The following is a 22,006-nucleotide window of genomic DNA, read 5'->3' as shown; positions in this document are numbered from 1 at the left end:
AATATTTGTTTTTTCCCCCCCCAAAAACCCCCCCCCCTTTTTAAATTTTTTGGGGTTTTTTTTTTTTTTTTTTTTTTTGGTGTGAATACAAAATTCTCTTTTCCTCTTTTTTATTAGTTACTCTGTTTTGATCAACCTTGTAAAACATGCATAAACTGTGTCGTGACCAACTTCCCCTTTCCTTCCTGTTTGTGTCCGGGACCAGGCATGCTGAGGTCTCTGATGCGGCCGGGCCAGTGCTTCTGCCGCGAGTGCGGGAAGAGCTTCAGCCAGCCGAGCCACCTGCGCACGCACATGAGGTCCCACACAGGTAAACACGGCCTGGACTCACCACTCTGCAAAAACACAAAAACTTACCAAGTGTTTTTTTTTTGTTTGTTTTTTTTTTTTTTGTTAATCTAGCTTCCAGTGAAAATATCTTGGATTAACACAAAACTAACTCAGAAGTATCTTTTAAGCAAGATATAAGGAGCTTGTTTTAAGTCAGTAAGTTCTCAGTACTGATGATACGGTACTAGATTGTATCATTTATAACATGGGAAAAATGTCTTGTTATAAGTGAAATAATCAGCCAGTGAAACTAGCACTTTATCGTCAATATTAGGGATGTGTACTAAGATGTTTTCACTAGAAGCTAGAGAGAAAATACTTGGTAATATTTTGTGTTTTTGCAGTGCAAACAGGAACACAAAAGTACTTCCACTCATCTGACAAATCAGCAAAACATTCCTTTTTCCGACTGTTAGCAAGAGAGTTCTTTGCAGATCTACAGTAATTTGTTAATATCATGCATAGTTTAAAAAAAAAAGAAAACTCACTTTTCTTATAGCAATGTAATTAAGGTGTCACTTCCTGAGTAGATGGTCTTTAAAACGCATTAAAATTTCCTTAATGGATTTGATCAAAGCTCCAATAAACATTCTTTAAACTTATGAGAATCCGCTCCCGCTCGGTATTTATTAGACGCTTACATCTTTATTAGGCTCTTGAGATGCTGAACTTAAGAAAGCGTTGCACCTCCAGGAGCCGAAACACAACACTGATATTAAAAAAGTCTGCTATTAAGCTCTGCTCTGTGAGTTTATGAAGTCACATTCAGCAACTTGATGAGAGTTTTAGTTGCTAATCAAGTTCCAAAAAAACTAATCGCAGTAACAGTAGGAGGAACGTTAATAATGACCAGCATGATGTTCCGTACGGCGTCCCGCTTCTTTACAAATGCACCATTCTCTTGTTATTAATGCGCTTTTCGAACTTCTGTCGCCACTTCTTCATCAGTCACTCACATGGCCAACCCCCACAGCTCCATCCAGCCGCCGGACGGCATGAGGGATGGTGAATATATTCCCAGCGATTCCTCATTGTCGGACGCCGCGTTCCGTCGCTGGCGTTGAGCAGAAATAAATCAAGAGTCGTCTTCCACTTTTTTTTTTCTTTTTTTTTTTTTTCCCTGTTCAGGCCGGGCGTGACAGCCGGAGCTGTGAGTCCCTCCCGCCCTGAGCCAGGCAGCTGTCTCTATTTTTTTTTTTTTTTGTTGTTGTTCTTTAAACGGAGACGTGATTCGCCGCAGACACCTGACCTGTGACAAATTGTATACATTATTAATCGCTTGTCAATTAGAGAGATGGAATTGTGCATTCTAATGAAGCGGAACGGCGTTAAGTCATCGGCAACTTTTGGGGAAAACGGATTTGCATGACTCTGAGTGCCACTCACCACAAACAGCTTGATCTGGACACCCTGTTTGTTTTGTTTTTTGTTTTTTCTCTTCTCCCTACTCATGTTCTTTCATTTATTTATCTTTTTTTTCTTCTCTGGTTTATTTTTTGTCTCTGTCTTGCTCTGCAAAATGATTCATACCTCAGAAATTTGTTCACAAAAAAAACTTTCATTTGGATTTAATGCGATAGAAGAATACAAAGCTGTGCAGGTTTATGAAATTGAAGGAGAATGATTTTGAAACAAAAAAAAAGAAGTATATCTGACAAATCTGGTGTTTCTTAACTCTGATTAATTAAATCCAGAGTCAACATTTGTTCACCTAATTAAATAAATAGTTACGCTGTGTGTAATTCGATCCCAGTATAAGTCCAGTTGTTCTGTGAAGGACTCTGCAGTTTGTTGGTTGAACACCAGAGAACCGCCAAAATTAGACTCAGGAGTCTAATTTTATAGTGGTTTGGGGAAAAGTAAAACATTATCTAAGAACAGCTGAGACTTTAACCCCTTGCTGTCCAGCACATGGTTGGTCCAGTTGAGCTGCGTTGTGCTGTCAAAGACCTGTGATCTTGCCCAAACAGGAAGCAGCCAACGCCCCAAACCAAATAACTCAAGGAAAAGAAAAAAAAAAAAAGATTAATAACAGAAAACATTATGGGGAAAGAAAATGTTGCACAAAAATTGGACCAAACAAACTGAACTTTGGCAAAGCGCCACCTTGAACGCACCATCTCCATAGCAACAAAAAACAAGAAACAGGTCAAAGTGTATGAATACTTTTTCATAGCTGTGTATTCCTCCTTCTACCTTTTCTTATTCATTTCCTCTAGTCTGCAGTTTATCTCTTTCTCCCCTTCTTTTCCTTTTCTCTCTCTTTGTTCTCCTTTCGGCTGCCTGCCTCCTCCCTCCGTCTCTCTCTCTCTCTCTCTCTCTCTCTCTCTCTCTCTTTCTCCTGTCCTGTCATGTCCATCAGCCGGGCCGGCCGTGATCGCGGTCGACACGGAGATAAGTAGCTTCTTTACAGAGAGTGTGAATGATATGTGGCACAGCCAGTGATTCTAAGTGACAGAGGCCAAATGGTAAGTGATGCAGCGCCGAGCTTCCCCTCAAGCCCCGCTGTAAACACACACACACACACACACACACACCACGCGGAGGGGTCTGTAAACACTCCGCCGCGGCTGTAATTAATGTTGTCACCCAGAGTCGTCTTCGGCGCGGACGTGCACGCGCGGGAAAAGGCCAGCCACCCCGAGGCCCTCGATTAACATGCGTCACATTAAATCACCGACTCGCCTCCGCCAGGTTCCGTCACCGTCTTCGACCGCCATCGTCGCCGTCATCGTCACTGCCAGACCCCCTCTGCTAACGAGGGCCGCTGGTGGCGAAAAGGCTGTGGCGTTCACGCGGGTGGGACAGAGAGAGAGAGGAGGGGAAGAACGACAAGTAAATGCTTGTATGGACCTGGTGGAAGACGGGGGTGTCGAAGTCGTTTTCATTTTGGGTGGGGGTTCCCAGGTCTGACTGATGTTTTACAGTCTAAACACAAAGTAAAACCCACCAAACTAAAAAAAAATATATATATATATATATATATATATATATCACCCCCACTGCAACCTCTAATGAAGCTCAGAAAGTCCTAAATATAATCTTATATGTCCTATTGATTGACTACATTTTTAGACTTGTGACAGTTCACAAAGTTTTTGGTTGTTATTTCTTATATTTAAACCAGAACTGGATTTTACAGGGACTGCAAAGGACTTCGAACACAACTCGACTTGTGTGGGATTATACACTTGATTAATCAATGACTAATCACTGATGGTGTCATGTTTGACAGATTCTAGACATTTCAAAATAGATGAACTTATACGATAATTGCAATATTAAAAATGTTGTGCTCCTCTGCCACACCATGACAACTATTTCAAAAGTAATTTTCTGCTGAAAACTGTCTAAAATCCCGCCATTTTGTGAAATGCTTCCCAAATTTTCACAACCAGCCCAAAGCTGTTTTTGTCAAGCCCAGTGTGTTCAGAAGCATCCCAGATGGGTGAAAACCTGTCCAATCTGGCAACACTGATCTTGGGGCCATATCAATATCACAAATGTTATCTAAAAAATGTGGCAGAATATATTGATACTGAACAAACTTTTAAATATAGCTGTGTCTACTTACCATAAGTACTTCGTAATATTAATCATCTTTTCACATTGATCAGTTCCTCCATTGTTTTGTGATTTTGTGTTGCTGAGTTAGAAATATTTGCAAGAAAATTTGCGATATTTCCGCTTATGGATGACGGTAATTTTTTGTTACTCGCCTCATTGATCGTGAAGTATAACTCGACATCAAGTGAGTGTAGCAGAAGTAAGAAATTCTGCCACCTCCACAGTTATACGTCAGCATAAAAGAGCGCACCACCTGTTGATCTTGCGTGATTTTCCGCGGTATATCGTGGAATCGCGAAAAAGCGGAGGGACTGACTGATGTCATTTGGCAGGATTCAGGTGAAAACACTTCTCTGATTTGATTGATAAAACAATATTTAGGCACACGACTGTTATCGTGAAGGTTCTGTTTACGTGTCCCTGTGGAGTCTAGAGGGCCACATTGAAGGCTATAGTGGGCCAAATTTAGCCTCCGGGCCTTGAGTTTGACACGTGTGGTAGAGAGTTTAACCAAATGCCCTCCTCCTCCTCCTCCTCCTTCCTCTGCCCCAACCCCACTCCTCCTCTTCCTTTTCCTCCTCTTCCTCTATCCTTCTCCCCCTCACAGTTGGGTTTGATTATAACGGACTCCACCGAGGTACTGACGCTCACACCACCGCTTCTGAAGCTCCCAAACAAGTATGTGGCACAATGGCTAATCACTGGGCTCCATCATGGCTTCTGCATGTCTCTCATTATCGCTGTCTCACCTCATGCATGCCTGCCTGCATGTGTGTGTGTGTGTGTGTGTGTATGCTTATGTGTGTGTTTCATGTCCTGTGCATGTTTGGTCCCCATTTTTTTATTTGTCTTTGCTCGTGTGTGACCATCACATGTGGCGACCTCGCTGCCTGGCATTAACATCCGGCATCCTCACCCGACACACAGCAGGATCACACCTGGTGCCAGTGTGTGTGTGTGTGTGTGTGTGTGTGTGTGTGTGTGTCCTGCACACATGGAAACAGCCTAACAGCTTATTATGACAACTTTGGTTTTATTTTATTTGTCCATATATGTTTTGGTAGAAAAAGCTCGTTGATCATTCTTCTCAACATTTATTCTATAACCAGCTTCAGTTTTAGTTATTTAAGGCAATGACAGCTGCAATACTGCAAAAACAATAACCATATAACCTCATCTTGTACCAGAAGAAAAATTTCAGTCTCTTATAGTTCCCTTCACATATATTTGGAAAAGCCTTAAAAATGGTTGCTGTGGAGATTTTGTTACCCATGACTCTGTATTTTTCAGGAGTACAGAGTCCCGTTTGTTTCTGTGGAACGGTAACTTGTTTTGTTGAGCAGCGCGTACACGAGAGTGATTGACAGTGCTGTGACCCTCCTCCAGGCTCTGATTGGTTGTTTTTGACTGGGAGGGGTGCATTTTTGCAGACTTGTTAGCACCACAGAACAACTAGCAGTTTATTTGTCTCACAGAAAACACGACTGTGATATTTGCTAACTTAGCAAGCCTGTAAAAAAAACTTAACTTAAAAACATGTGCAACACAAAAGTGATCACACAAGTTAGTGTGCATGTGTGCGTGGCATAAAATCCTCTTCTGCCATCTAGAAAAGCTGAGTTTCTGAGCATCCGTTTGGTTTCATGTTAACTAAGAATGAAGAATTTGATCAATCTACTAAAAAAAAATCAGACATTTGAAACTTTCTAGTCACACTGGGTATTTTTTGTATTAAAAAAACCCTCAACTTAATTAAAGAAAAATAAAACCTTTTCATCTGAAATTCATCGAAAGATCAGATAAATTGTTCTTGCAACCTCCTAAGAATGTCCAAATAAGCGTAAGAAGTCCAATAGAACATTTCCTTGAACACTTAGGCGTTCTGAATGTTTTTGGAGTTCGTCATGTTGGTAAAAGATCCACATCTGTTCTGTTGTTCTCGTTCAAACAGAGCCGGGTTCTAAGACTGTGCCTCCGTCATCATTTATCACACAGACTCAGATTTACCTCGTACTCTGAGTGATGGGAGCAGGCGCAGCAGAGGGGTCCAATTAGATGTACTGTTGACGCTGCTTTACGACGACGATAACCTTTAGCATAATGTAGTGCACCGGTCCCGTCAGCCATGTTTCCTCCCAGGACGATGTCTTTTAGGTTCTCGCTTTTCCCCTCACGTCTCTTCTGCCTCGACGATTTTTATTTTCTTCCACGTTCTTTTTTTTTGTGATTAATTACACCTTTTTTTTGTTTTTTTATCCCTCTCACCCACCTTCCCCGTATTTTTTTTTCTTTCTGTTGCGTTTCTGATGATGTATGATAACAGCCATATTTTCTTGTTTCTTCTTCAGGGAGAAAGGTACGGGAGGGGCGGCGGGAGCCATTTGTTTTCTCACTTTGATATTCTTCCATTTATCAAAATGATAATTAGGTGCAATTAAATGGCACTCTCATTTGTTTTGCTCACATGTGTGTTGCTTTTTTTTTTCCTTCCTTGCAGAGGTGTCTGTGCCATTGTAGGTCAGTCTAATTAGAAGAAAGTGCACAGGGTTGTGTGTGTGTGTGTGTGTGTGTGTGTATCAGTGGGAGGAAGGTGCATGCATCAGCCCCAGTGATTGAGTGAAGTAGAAGGAAGACAAAAGAACAACTGTTCAGGCAGAAGTGTTTAATCTGTTTCTGCTAACTTTGATTCTTCTTCTCACAGTAACAACTTGCCCACTGAAGAGTGTTTTTTGAAACCACAAACAGAAAATCATCTAAAAGTTGGATTATTTTGTTAACTTTTGACATCAAAAGTAATTAAAAGTTTAAACTAGGTAAAAAGAATGAAATAGTTCAACAATGTGAATAAAAAATATAAAGAAAATAGCAACTGAATAATTGTTACAATCTAACAAGAAATAGAACAAGTTTTTATTTGAGCAAACGAATTATGCTCAAATTACAGTGCAGAAAGATTCAGTACATGTATTTAAAATTAGCAACATGTATTGAAAAAATGTATGCACATTTTTATATCCATTGCTCAAACACCGTTGTGTTGTGTGCTGACTTTGTTCTTTTTGTGATGTCTTGGCTTCAAAAGCGCTGACATTTTCCATCGAAGACATTCTACGTTTTAAAGTTGTTTCCTATTAGTTTATGGAGTGACTTTTTATATTCAGCTGATCGCGAAGTTGCCCCTACCTGTTGCTATCCACGGTGGGTTAGAAGGCTGAAATTTCTCGCGCTTGCAGACGAGGTCAGCCGTTTACTTGCCAATTATTTACAAAGGCAAGAAAAAAAAACAGGTACAGAAAAAGTGTTTGAAAGCTTCATCTGATGCGCATTCCACTTTTCCAAATTCAGTGCCGTCTCGTGCATCCGTTCACGTTCGCTTGTGTTTGTTGTCGCTTGTTGTCACATTCCGCCGCCTCGTTCGTCATACACGTCGCTGTGCTTCGTTCGCTGCTCTCCGTATCGAAGCTCTTCCGCTGCTGCTTTACGGTGTCTCGTGTGGCTTGCGTCTGACCTGTTCTCTGCCTGTGTTTGTTCTCCAGGGGAAAGGCCATTCTGCTGCCAGCTCTGCCCATACCGAGCATCTCAGAAAGGGAACCTAAAGACGCACGTGCAGAGCGTCCACCACATGCCTTTCGACAACAGCCAGTACCCCGACGCGAGGAGCTCGTCCCTGGGCCAGGAGGAGCGGAAACCAGCGGCTGCCAAACACGTACCAAATCTGCAGTGACGCCGACGACAGACCTTACTGTGATTAACTGGACCGCAGCCTCGGCACAGACGACTCCTGAAACCCAAAATCTGAACCTAGACTCTGGATTAACTCGTGATTCTGGAGGAATGAAGGTTCTTTTAGGATTTCTTAATGTTTTTTTTTTTTTCTTTTGTGAAAAGGCCTGCCAAGATATCTAAAATTATGTAAAAAAAAACAACAAAACAACAACAACAAACAAACACGAATCAGAAAAGAATTTTGACGACGACATGAAAAGACGTACAAGCTGACTGTGAGAAAATGAAGATTGAAAAATCTTAAGTGTCTTCTCAGCTGGACTCGACAAATTTTAAATCCTTTGCATCGTTTTGGTCATCTTTTGGACATGAATGCTTGTGTCATTTTAAGGATTTCTGAATCTTTTTTTTTGTTGTTGTTGCTGTCAGATCCCTCTCTTGCTTTCGTGTTGGAGTCAAGTTACTGTAAAGATGGAAAAAGTCAACTCAGACGGAGCTGGTTTAATCAGAAACAGTGGAAGTACTTGAGGGCCAGAGTTGTCCCTCAAACGCTCGCTTTTTGGCTTCATTGTATGCGAGTATGGACCAATCGACAGCAGAAGAGGACGCCCTCGGGACTTGAATTCAAAGGAGGACAAATTACAATCCGCTCACCTACAACTTCTTCACTGCAGGAAGCTGAGGAGCGCAAGTCGCCGCATAGAAGATGCATTCAGGGGCGGGATAAGAAAGGAAGAAAGAGAGAACGCTAAAGGTGACGTGTGCTTAAGTGCTCATTAAGAAAAAAAGAAGTAAAGATGTGTTTTTAAATAGCCAATATAAATGAGCATCCCATTTTTAAGGTCATTCATTTATTGTCCATTTAAAACGAAGAGTTTTCCTTTATAACCTGTTCATAAAAAATTTCTGGCTCTAAATTAGACCGAGGCTTCAGCGTAAAGAGTAGCCGGGAGGAGTTGGCTCCAGATTTTATTGCAATGTGTGTACTTGGGGAAAAAAAAAAAACTCTCCTTTTCTGCATATTGATCTGCAAAACGACCTGCGTGATGACATCATGGTCATAATCTAGTTATGCTGGTTTTTAAAACAAATCACACTTTCATCTGATGATTTGTGCCATCAGTTTGGAGAAACGCAGCGTTGATTAATCTGCTGGTTATGAATAAGACCGGACATAACCTGTTTGGTTATACTGGGAAGGTGACAAGTAGTGACAATATGTGAGCTTGTGTCAAAAGTTTAAAAAAAATGGACAGAATATATCTGATACGGGAGAAGAGCAATCTAAAAACAAACCATCAGTGAAAGGTTTAAGTTTCTATGGTAAAACTATTAAAGTTCAATCAGTCAATGTTGGTTATTCCAGGAAACATGGTATTTCTGTTGTAACGGTTAAACTAGAGATGCACCAATTAGTGAAAAGATGCATTTGAAATTTTCAATTTACATACTTTTATACATACATTCAAAATGTTTTTACCCTTCCTGGCCGGAGCAATTATCGATTACTCAAATAAGGAAGAGGGTGAAAATTTACCCTCTTTCAAAACCTTTAAGCGCTCACTGATACTGAACCTAGCCTACTTTGAAACTTCTTCCTTACTTCCACACCAAAGAGTGTTGTTGTTACATCACATAACGAAAATGTAAGATTTTCCTACAAGCTGATGAATGATGTCATTCAGTGCATCTCTACGGCAGATACAACTCAGTACCATTCAACCCCTACATAAGCTGTGTTTTGTTCAATTTTACTTTCAACCGTGCCTCATTTGCGCAATATTAAAAAATATATATTTTTTTTAGCTAATGTCAACATGAGAAACGAGCACTTGTATAAACATGCCAATCCGTAACCACATGTTGAAGATTTGAAGAGAGCCACTCTCCAATGCTGTCGGTCCAGTTCTGTGAATGATGATGTCTAGATCTGTATTCTGCTGATAGCAGTCAGAGGTCAGGAGATGAGATTTCTTGGGACTTTGGGGATATATACATCAGGAGTTGGTGAGGGGGGAGGCTTATTCTGAAGCCCTCGGAGACATGGAGCTGTCACAGCCTTAACGGGGGTTAGTGTGGGGTTTAGATCGTCCCCTTTCCAAACCTTCTATTATCTGCATCTCCGTCTCGATGTTCTATATACTATCCTACCTCCTTCGCAATGAAAGCCTGTTAAAAGTTTATCGCAATGAAAGCTGAACTCATTAGCTCTGCTCGCTTCTCACCCTTAAAACAACAATAAAAAAATCCCTCACTTGAAATCAGGCATGCCTGGATGAAACGAGGAAACGACAAAAGCGAAAGCAGCTCCAGACTTTTTAAAGAGCCGACTTCCTGGACCGAGAAATCTGAACTGTAAAGCTAACGAAAAGGCGTTTTGTACTCTTGTTTCAAGACGGCAGTACTTTTTACATGCTTGTAGGTTGTCTTTTTTTGTAATGCATACAATGCCATGTGCTTGAATTTGCCTAATTTATACACACGCGTGTGTGTGCGTGCATATGCGTGTGTGTGTGTGCGCGTGTCTGTGTGTGTGTACAGAAGGCGTGGGTAGTTAAAATACTTGAATTGGATCCTCTAGCCTTTGGGGGTAGTATAGTACTAATACCAATGTTGTACAGAATTCCCTTTAAGATTAACTCCTCAGAGTTTGCACTCCAAAGTGTGACTTAGAAAACTGTAAAGCAGGAGTGAGTGTGTGTAAAAACACAAAGTGTATATCTGTAACCTACTTTTACCAAACCCTTTATAAGCAGCAGTAGAAACCAAATGGCATTACTAGTGCACTTAGGCTAGGTTAGCGCTTTAACTAGTTTCATTTGTCTCCACTTACAGTTAAGATTTCTTTGAGAATGTCTCCCTCTTTTTTTTTCTTTCTTTTTTTTTTAATTGGTGCCGGCTAACAAACTTCAATGTCATCCTTCATATAGATGCTTTTTTAGGGGTTTTTGTTAGAATGATTCCAGATATTCCAATGATTAGAAAAAAATAATGAAATAAAGATTTATCACATGAAGGCTGTACAGCACAGCTTTTTAGTGTGTTCTCTATGAAAAGATGGATATTGCTAGCTACAGCTGTGCTTTTTTAAAATAATGTAATTTTTCTTTTGTTTTAGAGCTTATTTTCTCTAAACTGTAGGATTTATTCATTAGCTAGTCAAAGCAGCCACCCCAGAGGGACTGGCAGGTGTTTCTTTTTGGTTGGGTTTTTTTTTTTTCCATGCCTATTATATACTGTGTTATTTTTGTTTTGTTTTTTACTTGTTTTGGTCTATGATTAATTTACCCTAGGAATCATTATTTTTCCAAATGTACTTGGTTGAAATCTGTATTTATTATCACTTCAAAAACGATGAGAGGACAGCAGCGAGACGGGGGCGTTTGTTTTCATTTGATTTTTCCAGGTTGGTTTTTTTCTACCGTGTAGTTTTGTTTTGTTTTCTTTGTTTTGTTTGTGAAGCCAGCAAGCCGTCGTGAAAGCTCTACCTCGTCTGAGCCATTCTCAGTTCTGTTACACTTTTGTACATCATTTCAGAAAGATGTAACATCATGTCCACAATAAAGATCAATACACAAATATGGCGCCTGGTTGCCTTGTTTTTTATTTTTTAAATCGGTCATTTCAGGGAGTACCTCAAATTATAGCCAGTCACATTGCCTGTTTGATATTCAGTAGCCTTCATGATGATTGTTCTTGGTTCCGTTAAACAGCTGGGCTGTGTCGAGGCTGCATTTAATTTTAACAACCCGTCAAATTTTATCTATTTTCTATTCAAAATCAGTATGAATGAATAGTTATGTTCTCATGAAATAATTTAAAGGAACAATGATGAATTTATATATTTATCAAAACCAGTATGAGAGGACAGCAGCGAGATGAGATTAAAAAAATTATGTTTTTTTTTTTTCATTATTTCTCCTTATGATTTAATTAAGCAGAAAAATAACATAAGTAACACAAAAATATACATTTCTATGCCTGGTATTGAATGTTTCCATTGGGCACTTGAGACCAAAATATATATGTTTCGGCCAGTGAATGAAATTCCACACCTAAAACACCCATCACCCTGAACACACCATCTCCACAGTGAAGCATGGTGGTGGCAGCATAATAGTGTGGCTCTGGTTTAGTTCAGTAGGCACAGGTAGGAATATGATTTTTACTATGTACAGGTCAGGATAACCCTGAACATAGAAAATCTGTTAGACTGTAAAGGACTTTAGACTGGGACAGTCTAAAGGACAACCTGAAACAAAGACATCATTTAGATCAAAGCATACTGGTGTGTTGTAATGGCTCAGTTAAAGTCCAGAGCTAAATCCAATATTTGGTAAGACTTAACAATTGATGTTCATGGATCCATTCAGTCTGAGCTTCAACTGTTGAGCAAAGAATAACAGGCAAACATCTCCAGCCTTTTGTCAACAATTCTGTTTATGGACAGCAAAGGTGTTGAGGGGAGCCGTTTTGATGGCTCCAGGAAAAGGTATCTGAACTTTGTAGATGATGTGATTCTGTTGGCTTCATCACACTGTGATCTCCAACTTTCACTGGAGCAGTTGACTGTAAAGCAGGCAGGATGAAAATGAGTGCCTCCAAATCTAAGATCCTGGTCTTGAATCAGAAAAGGATTCCTCCTCTTGGTTGGGGATGAGGTCCTGCCCAAAGCAGAGGAGTTTCAGTATCTTTGGGACTTGTTTACAAATGAGAGAAAAATAGAGTGAGAGCTCGATAGGTGGATTGGTGTAATGATGCAAGAGCTGTACTAGTCTGTCGTAGTGAAGAGAGAGCTGGGCAGAAAGGTAAAGTGGTAACTCCATTTACCAGTTGATCTACGTCTCTACCCTTATCTCTTGTCGTCAGCTCTGGGTAATGACCAAAAGAAAGAGATCTTGAATACAAGCAGCCGATACAAGTTTCTTTCACAGGATGTGTGCTGCTCCACGACAAGAGGAGCCAGGTCAGGCAACTTGATCATATAGTTGGGATGCCACCCAGGTGAGGCATTCCAGACGCATCCCTTTAGGAGGAGACTTGGAGTAAGACCTAGGACATGCAAGAGTGACTGTATTTCATGGGTGGCCTTGGGACGCTCTGGGATTCCCCCCCAAGGAGCTGGCCCAGGTGGCTGGGAAGAGGGAAGTCTGGGCCTCTTCACTCAGGCTGCTGGCCCACGACATGATCCTGTTATCTTCTGGATTAAACAAGATAACAGGCGGAAGGACGGATGAATGGACGGATATTTCCATCTCTAGACAGACAAACTTAAATGGACTTACAGGAGACTTTAAAAAAAAAAATATTAGTAAAAATTGAATTTTTGGTCTCGTCAAGATTGTCAATAAGCTACATTGAACTTTGAGGTTGTAGTATCACAGAAAGTTCAAGGCACATGACTACTTTGGTGAAGCATGTGTTGATCATCAAACCCTCCTACCCTGACCCGTTCCTGCATATGTTCTGATGTCTTTAAAAACACGAAGCAACTTTGATAATTACTTGCAGTGCGAGTGTTGCTGATCCACGGTGAGCTGAAAACAGATCAAACCTGAACCACACCGCAAGCAGCCGCTCCCTTTCATACCGCGGTGACACGACCAACGGACCCCAACTTTGATGTTCGCCCAGGCCTCGCCGCCACCTTCATGTCCGTGTGTGGCCCCGCAGCCGAAGTCGAGCTGCCCAGCAACGATGATAAGAAACTCACAACCTTCAGCTCTGAGCGACCACCTGGGGATCGGCTGCTACTTTGCCAGTCCCTTTCATGTTCTGCCTCTGTGTGCGCGCGGCGCGCCTGTCGGTTTGAGTGACGCCTGAATGACAGGTTCCCTCTGAGAACATGGCACACCGCGTTAATGCCAGGCAGGCCCCGTGGGCTGAGAACAGACTGCAGCTGCCCGTCACTCTTCCCAGACCTCATCAGTCACTGCGAAGGCAGACGTGAAGGCCCTGAGCTCCCTGGAAAAAACCTGTTGGTTGACATCTCTTCTTTCTGTCACACAGCAGAGAGACGCTGACTGACTGAATGACTGACTGAGGCGGAAAAATACGCCAAACTCCAGGCTGACTCTCAGCTGATGGATAGGTGCATTAGAGAACACTATAGTGTGATTTTTTTTTTATGTGTCATAAAAGAAAGCTGCTGCTCTTAGAGGAAGTCTTGTTTTGCAGGTATAACCACAGGGGTGATCTAGACATCGGTTTTTCCCAAAGCAGAGGGAATTCTGAAAACTTTTTAAGAACATGTTTAGAGTTTCTTTTTTTTAACTACTATTAATTGGTACTACTTGGGGAATTATTTCCCAATTTATATTTGTAGTGGGTAGTAGCTGCCACTCTTGTGACGATGAGATATTTCAGACACCAATATTTGATCTAATAGTTTAGACAGTTTATACAGGATAGCCTTCGACTAGCTCAGGTTCGATTAGCAACCTGAGCTATTAACTGTCTTCCCTTTTTGTAACCCACCTCTGACAATATCATCATCAGACTCACCTTGCCCACTTGAGCTCCAAAAAACATGCCTCTCCTCCTCCAGACGTGATCGTTCCTGGCTCCTGGAGAGAAACTGAACTTAATCCCATTTCTCAATCTCTGTGAATATTCTTGTAAATAAACCTTTAACTCTTCACCTGAGCGATTCTGTAGGTGAGTCAGGAAATTGAACCCCAAAATGATAAATGTTTTTGCTTTTCATCAGAGAGGCATTCCGACCAGAAAACTTTTAAACACTTGCTTCAATCTTCTCAATCGTCCCGGCCCAGTAAAAACGTGAATCCTAACTATGTTCAGCTGATTGTGAAGCTGGTTACCGTACAAGTTTTGTTCCGCCATCTTGAAAATCCATACTCACCTTTCACCTCAATCTTTGCGGTTTTCACCAGGCTACCTTCTTTGTATTGGCAAAATGGCTTTTGAACTCTTGGCAACAATTGTTCCTTCCCAACTCTTCACAGCACACCTTGGTTCTGACACATGCTAAACTGATGCTAATGCGTTGCTTTATCAGTTCCTCATGTTTGTCTTTGCCTCTTTTTACAGTTATTGTAAGTTTGTTTAATTTTTACTAGTAGAATGTTACTAACCTAGTAGCATTCAACGATGATGAATGATGTACTTTATCTGGAAGTTGAAGCCTCATCCATTGTATCGTGCCATACCTGACCAGGATGGCATTCATAAAATAATACTGTATCTTACAGAGAGCTGTTTGACTATCAATTTATAATACACAGGTGGTGTCCTGACATTTTTAAACTTAAAAATAACATTTCTTTTTAAATATTGACCTTGGCGCTTAACAGCTGATACTAAAACCAAACTAAGAATTTCTAGAGAAGGTGAATTTTACTACTCATAATCTTTTGAAAAAGCCTGATTTCAAAAATCTTGAGCTATGCTCCTTATGTATTTCTCAATTTTCTCTAGTCAAATCAAGTCCAGTTTAAATCTGACTATTATCTCTTAGCTCTTATGTCCAAGTCAGAGAGCCTGATCTCAATCTGCCACCAGGGAGCACTATTCCTCTCTAATGGCTTCCTAAATGCTCTTTTTCTTTTTTTCTTTTTTTTTTTAGAAGGGTCCAGGTTCGCGTTGAGAGGACCAAATGGCACTTGTACGTGCAGGATGGCAGTTTGGAGTAAGTATACTTAAAACACACTAGGGCACATATCAGCGCAGAAGCCCTGACTACAGCTACCACCAGAGAGTCTGACTCCTCCGCATTTCTCAGGCAAAAGGCCAAACACATTTACAACACTTCAAGTGTCTGCGACACAAGAACGCCCTCTCCACTGTGAGATATGTAAATATTGCACTAATCAAAGGGTTGTGGAATCGCAAAATGCCACGGAAAGGTTATGACCTGGAGCCTGTGCTAATAGGGGAGGGAGGGAGGAAGAGGGGAAGAGAAGTAGGAGGAGGAGGGGGGAGGGCTTGGGGGGGAGAGTGGGGCTGAGCTGTGGTGGTGGAGGTGGGAGGGAGGAGGAGTGACAGCTACCACAGGCGTTCCTCCTGCCTGAGGAGGACCTTCACATGCTGACCTCCGCCTCCTGCACTCCAACGCTCTGACAGTAATGAATAGGAAGGGGCTGTTTATGCATATCAAATGTTATTTACTCTCTCACAGTCAACTGTAGCCACAGAGGACAGAAAGAGCAGCAAAAAAAAAAAAAAGAATAAAAATAAAACCAGGATATTCCCAAAGACCGCCGGCTGCCTTTGGAACAATGTGGACAGAAATGCAAAGGCCTCTGTGGTACGCTGAGGTTAATCTATCCATCACAGTGAATTACATGACATGAGTTTTTGTGGGGCTTTACATCGACCTGCTGCATTGTTCGCTAGAGGTGGGCGAAGGCCTGTCACGATGTCCGAGTTTTGCTGGACGATAAATCGTCCCAGAAATTATCGTGATAAACGATAATGTCATTTTCAGATCGTTTTCAGCTAAAGCAATAATAATCGTGGTATAAATGCAAGAATACCCACTCAAAGATATAAGAATAATAATTTCTAAAGAATGTATAATACTTGATCTGGAAAACATTTTAAATCTCCAAAATAAAAAGACAAAACAACAATAATTAAAATGGATTATGAGGAGTCTGTAACTAAAATTGAAATTAAAAAAATATTAATTAATCTTAGAGTATACAGGGAAAAGTGGGAATTAGGACCTTAGTGCAAACTTTGCACAAATATTTGCAGGGTTTTTCAAAACGCTGACTTTTAAAGTGGAGCATCTCTAACAATTGCTGTCCAACTTAAAATTATCAATCTCATTTTAATTTACCATGCAACTGATTTATTGTTTATCGTGACAGGCCTACGTGGGTGGATCAATCAAAAATATCGATATCGGTATCAGTATGGAATCGACAAAAGTGTGGTAAGACTGATACTTGTAAGTTTCAGGTTCCCTCTTGAAGTTTTGTTTTATTTTTTAATTGTAGTTTCCCAAGAATATCTCAAATAAGATTTTGTTTCGATTTGCACTGCAGTTCTTGTTCGTATTTTTCATTCTTACGGTTACAAAGGTATTTTGTAGATACCTAGAAATTTTGCCCAAATTCTGTCCTAGATTCCAACAAAATCTTTCAAAGAAAAACCCAAAAGAAGACCTAAATGTCAGAAGTTTGATATGTCAAACTTCAATAAAAAGTTGTGGTATCGGTATGAGTATCAGGGATACTAATTAATTATTTACTTGATATTGAAATCAAAATATACATTATCGCAAACCTCTCCTGTATCGCACAATTTCATTATTATACAGATGAAAACCAGTGCAGTGTTTTCAGAACCAAACTCAACAACGAGCTCTTGATATCTAACCCACACGGTCATTATTCCAACTATCTCCGCCACCACCAGGCTGAAAGTCTATATCCAGCCGCAGAATCTAGTGGGGTGGCAGGCTGTTAACATGCATTCTAGTCGTGTAACATATTTTTAAGCAGGATTAATTCTTCTCCGCATTGACATGATTGCTCTTAAATAGCACAAACCTTAAAAAGCCAGAGGGAACAGAAAGAAGAAAAAAAAAAAAAAAAAAAAAGCCTGAGCAGAATTATTCAAGGGAATGACGTTCGACTCAAGAAAATAACCTTGAGCGGGAACAATAAGGAATCAGCCGCCAGAAAACGTTTGTGTTTTGGGTTTTGTTTTTTTTTACTCCCCGATGCCCGCGTGTCATCGCCGTCGGTTCACGGCTCGGCCTCATTTCCGACCGCCCCTTTTGAGAATTAAGTTGGATCTTAAGGATGTAAATGAGAACCTATTCGGCGGCCCCCACCCTCTCTCATGTGAATCCCAGGACAGAGCATGACATTTAACATCGCCTTCACTAATTTGTGCTTAATAGCCAAAAAGTTATTAGAATTAACGTTAATGACATTTCATATGTCTCCCCCCTTTCTACATTCATTACTCCTTCTCTTCTGCTGCTAGTTAAGCAGCTAATGCCGGGGCGCCTTCCGCTCGCAGCTTAAATATCACGTTACACTTTTTGCCAGAAATCTTTCAGTTGGCCTGTTTTTTTTTCCCCGTTCTTCCAATCTTCACTTTTCACAGCCTCTTTGCAGAGAACACAAGAATTAAAGAATCAAAGTAGAGAAAGGGAGGGAGGGCGGTGTAATAAAGCGTTTTAAGTTGGAAATCTATTCTATCGGTCACACCCTTTGCACCAATTGACACGACGCGTTGCGGGAGATTAAGCCGTTTGTTGCTCGACGACCGTTCCGTCAACCCGAGCCCCTCTTGTCGAAACAAGCACTGTATAAGGAAAGAATGGGAGGTATTTATACACTTCCCTCTGATCCCTGCGTTAGGAAGACGAGGAGATTATCGTGTGAAAGATGAACATTTTGTTTCTATCAAAACAACAAGCTCAGCCGGCCGGGGAGGCCCTCCTCTCTCCGGCAATTAGTGACGGTCTGCAACCTTGCTCAAGGGCGGTGGGATTTTCTCGTGTGTTTCTTAGGGGAGGGTCACCGAATTCCTTCGGCAGCTACCGGGACTCAAAAGGAGCACCCCAAGGTGTTACCGCGTGACTTCAATTTAATGGCAGGACATGTCGTTGAAGAGGGAGGTAAACAAAGAGAGGGTTGCAGGAAGTTAAAGTAGCAGTGCCAAATTATTTTACTGCGTGAATTGTAATTACATCACAGCCACACGGTTACCAGCTCAAATATTCTCAGCGATATTGTGCCTGTTTTTCTGTGGCAACTAAACACTTAAAAATGTGAGTTAAAACTGAAGAAAAAGTTGTTGACTTCCTGCAAACATTCCACAACTTCTTGAAAAGTTTTAAATGTAATTGTTTCAGTTTAAAGGTAAATATATTCTGCATCTTGCTACTTTGGAAAGTTGGCCACCAACCAGAAAAAAACAGTGTGTTTTGTTCAACAGGGGCATGTTATATCACAAACACTCCACAGGTGAGGAGAGGGACTCTGGAATTGACTTTTCTACATGGACCGGGCAGCCTGCGAGTGTTTCGGGAAACTGATTTCACATAAATTCCGAGAAACATTAGGATTTATTTTTTAAGAGTTGCTAATGGTACATTTAACCACAAAATCTCTACATCGGGAACAATTGTTCCTGCTTTTCTGTTACCGTGGATTTACTGAGAGTCTGACACTTTCTTTTCTCATTGTCCTGAGCAGAACAAACTTTGTTCTTGTTTTTGTCAAGTAAACACATTTCTTCATTCTTTCGGAGCATGAAGAAATGTGTTTCTTCATGCTCCGAAAAAGCCTCAAATACATCAAGATATTTTAGTAATACGGTCAAACCAACAGAATGATTCTGTTTCTGAAACTTGCTTATTGTAAATTTGAGGTTATTTGTAAGTTGCTGTTACGCAACAAGCTGTTTAGAAGTTGCAGGAAACAGATTGCTCAAGTTGTTAAGTAGACAAGTAAACTTATAAATTATGTGGATCCTACAAAGTTATGAATCTAACTTGCCAAAAACATAAAAATGAAGATGGAAAAGTAATTTGTTTACACAATCAGATATATGTTGCTTTTTTAATAACTGACAGGAACTAAAGACTTCATGTTTGACACGTTAAAATCAATCATGCACAACCTCATTGTTGCATTTATTTATGTTTCCTCAACAACTATTACTAGTTTCAGCTAATTTACTATTGATTCAATTTGGACCTTCATGTTTTCCAGTATGTGGAGAAAAGTTCCAACACTTTTGCTGAGGTTCATTTAATATTAAATGTAAACCAGCGGTGCTAGTTGGAATCTGAGGGCAATTTAAATTTTAAAAGCAATAGCCCATGATCACGCACACAAAAGCCCCGTTAATTAAAGCTGTTTCTGCAGGTTTAGCTGATCTTTTAGTCAGATGTTTTGTCTCATTAAGGTCATCGACTTGAGGGTAGAGTTGAGGAACTTTTCTTAATTTTTTTTTGTTGTTGTTTACCGCTAAAACATGGTTGCAGTGCAATATCAAGGAAGAGTTGGCCGTAAAAGAGGAAAATACAAAGGCAAAAGAAAGAGTAGCGGGGTATTTGACAGTAGTGGAGGTGTGGATGTGGTGTGGGTTAACAGGGGAAGAAGAGCTGGGGGTCATGGTGGGGTAATGGCGGTCGCCTGGCCGCTGACAGACAGGCCAATCTTCTGTCTGGACAGGCTCAAGAGAGATGTGTCAGTCTCTGCCGGCACCCCGGGCCAGGCGCACCCACACGCAGCTAAATGTGTATTGGCAAAGTGTCGGTGCCAATGCCATTAGCCAGCAGACTTAAATTCCCCCCTGTAATTTTCAACGGCGCTCCTCGTTATTGGCACCTCTGATGGGTCGAGTATTTGAGTCCTAATTCACTTTAAATGGATGGCTGGTGGCGGTGAGCAGCCGGGCGACTTGTTATCACTCCTACGAGACAGTAAGGTCCACGCGCGTATGTTCACGAGCCTATCCGCCGATGCTCAACCCAGGAAAAGCTAGGAAGTTAAGTCATGGAAATAACTGATAATGATGACGGAAAATGTAAAAATCTGAATTTTAGCTGTACAAAACCTTGTTTTTTCCATTAATTACCAATTTTCTTTTTTGCTCTTTTTAACATTTAAAGCTGCAGTATGTAACTTATTAAGAAATATGTTTTTTTGCATATTTGCTATGTCGTGACAGTTTATTTTACAAAACAGATAATCTGTGAAAAAATTGTCAGAAATACACCACTCAGTCAGAAACCACCAATCTGAGTCAAGAGGAGGGCCTTAGCGCTGTCAATCACCCTCGTGCTTACCCTCGCTTGCTTGCTCTTTGCTAAGCTACAGCTGGTTCACCATAACACAGCCTGCTCAGTTAGCATAGCATAACCGATAACAGCATAGAAGCGGTTTTCCTAGAACGGTAAGTTATTTTTCCACCATTAGCAGCATTCACTGACAGCACTAAGACCCTCCTCCTGGTTTTGATTAGTCGTTTTTGTTAAGAAGCAGTAAATTTTTTTAGACAGCAATAATATCACTGAGAGGAAGCAGAGGAAATCAGTCTTTTCACCAATTATCTGTCTCATATTGTCACGACTTGGTGACAGTTTTAACAAATATGAAAAAAAAAATACACTTCTGTAAAACTTCCACACTGTAGCTTTAAACTGGATAAAATTAGGATATAATTCATAGATATACATCATAAATACAGGTTATTTGTCTATCAATACAAACAACTCGACATGTTTTATCAGAGAGAAAAAGGAATAAAAGGTCTACTGGGGTTGTGATCTAATTTGCAGGATCACAGTTACAAACCAGCTTAACCAGGTGAGCTTGACAAGAGCATAAAAAACAATGTGGATTTAACATCTGAGTCAAGGTCTGCCTGGGTGCTCATGTCACAGTGTCACAAGAACTGACAACATTTAGACAATTTTTTGTTTTCTTTTCTGACAAATACAAACTCCTTGGCTTACAGACACTCTTTCACAAAGTGACGTGACAGAGATATCTCTATGTTTTGAAAGTAACTGAATTAACATCAAAGGCGCCACAACTTGGAAATTATGATTCATGCTGATAAAAAAAAAAATCAGTTTCTGTTTATGGACACAAAACCAACTTTAGAAAGGTTTTTTTGTTGTTGTTAGCATCAAGCCTGCAGTTCTAATGTCAAAAACAGAAAAATGCTTCAATCAGCATAAGTAATAAACATCAATGAGTTTGTTCATAATTAATCAAATAAATATGTCTTTAAGTTTAAGTTTCCAACTTAATTTTTTTTCTACATTTTTATGGATTGTGTAAGAAACGTAAATAAACTCACCCAAGCAAAATAGATTAATCTAAATGTTGTGAAATGACTCTACATGTAGCCTTAATTTTGAAAATCACAATGGTCATTATAGGGATTAAAAAAATAGTGTAAAAAAAACCAAACAATTTTTAATACCAATTTTTTTTGTTTGTTGAATTTCAATTAATGTCTGGATTAACGACAGAATTTTAAAACATTTCAACAGTTTTAATGGTTTAAAAGTCCTCAGAAATGTTTTTAAACTAGAAGTCGAACTATGTAGTAGTACAATAAAATGCTGTTCTAACTACAACTGAGTATACTTTACAGCATGATTGCTGTCACATGCGACATAGTTTGTAATCTACTTTTATATATATATATATATATATATATATTACTCTACTTAAAAACTGTCCATATTTCCACCACAGTGCATTTGTTGTAATGTACCATCTGAATGTGAGAGTTTAGGTTAAAACTATACTACATCCTATTCTATTTAAAAACTCTAATCTATAAAACACGCATGAAAACTACCCCAAAACATATTTTATCAAAGGAACAGGTCAAGAGGAGAGGAGACGAAATTTAAAACAGATGCGTTTTCTTG

General features: G+C 40.2%; 1 protein-coding gene across 4 annotated transcripts in view; it reads left to right on the top strand.

Annotated features, from left to right (window-relative positions):
• Positions 1–9,862, top strand: part of LOC106954394 (zinc finger protein 516) — a 60,340-nt gene extending 50,478 nt beyond the window's left edge. For 3 of the 4 annotated variants that reach the window (XM_015043861.1, XM_015043862.1, XM_015043859.1), the window contains exons 4-5: positions 206–310; positions 7,434–9,862. In XM_015043861.1, coding sequence (XP_014899347.1) covers positions 206–310; positions 7,434–7,621 — 293 coding nt within the window. In that variant the 3' untranslated portion in view covers positions 7,622–9,862. Of the gene's footprint in view, positions 1–205; positions 311–4,504; positions 4,576–7,433 lie in introns of all 4 variants that reach the window. The other variant, XM_015043863.1, reaches the window with a different exon arrangement.
• Positions 9,863–22,006: the final 12,144 nt, after the last annotated feature.

This window comes from Poecilia latipinna, unplaced genomic scaffold (assembly GCF_001443285.1).
Source record: "Poecilia latipinna isolate Pla-1442-1.1 unplaced genomic scaffold, P_latipinna-1.0 Scaffold653, whole genome shotgun sequence".
Taxonomy (NCBI): Eukaryota; Metazoa; Chordata; class Actinopteri; order Cyprinodontiformes; family Poeciliidae; genus Poecilia; species Poecilia latipinna.
This window is presented reverse-complemented; position numbering and strand designations above follow the sequence as displayed.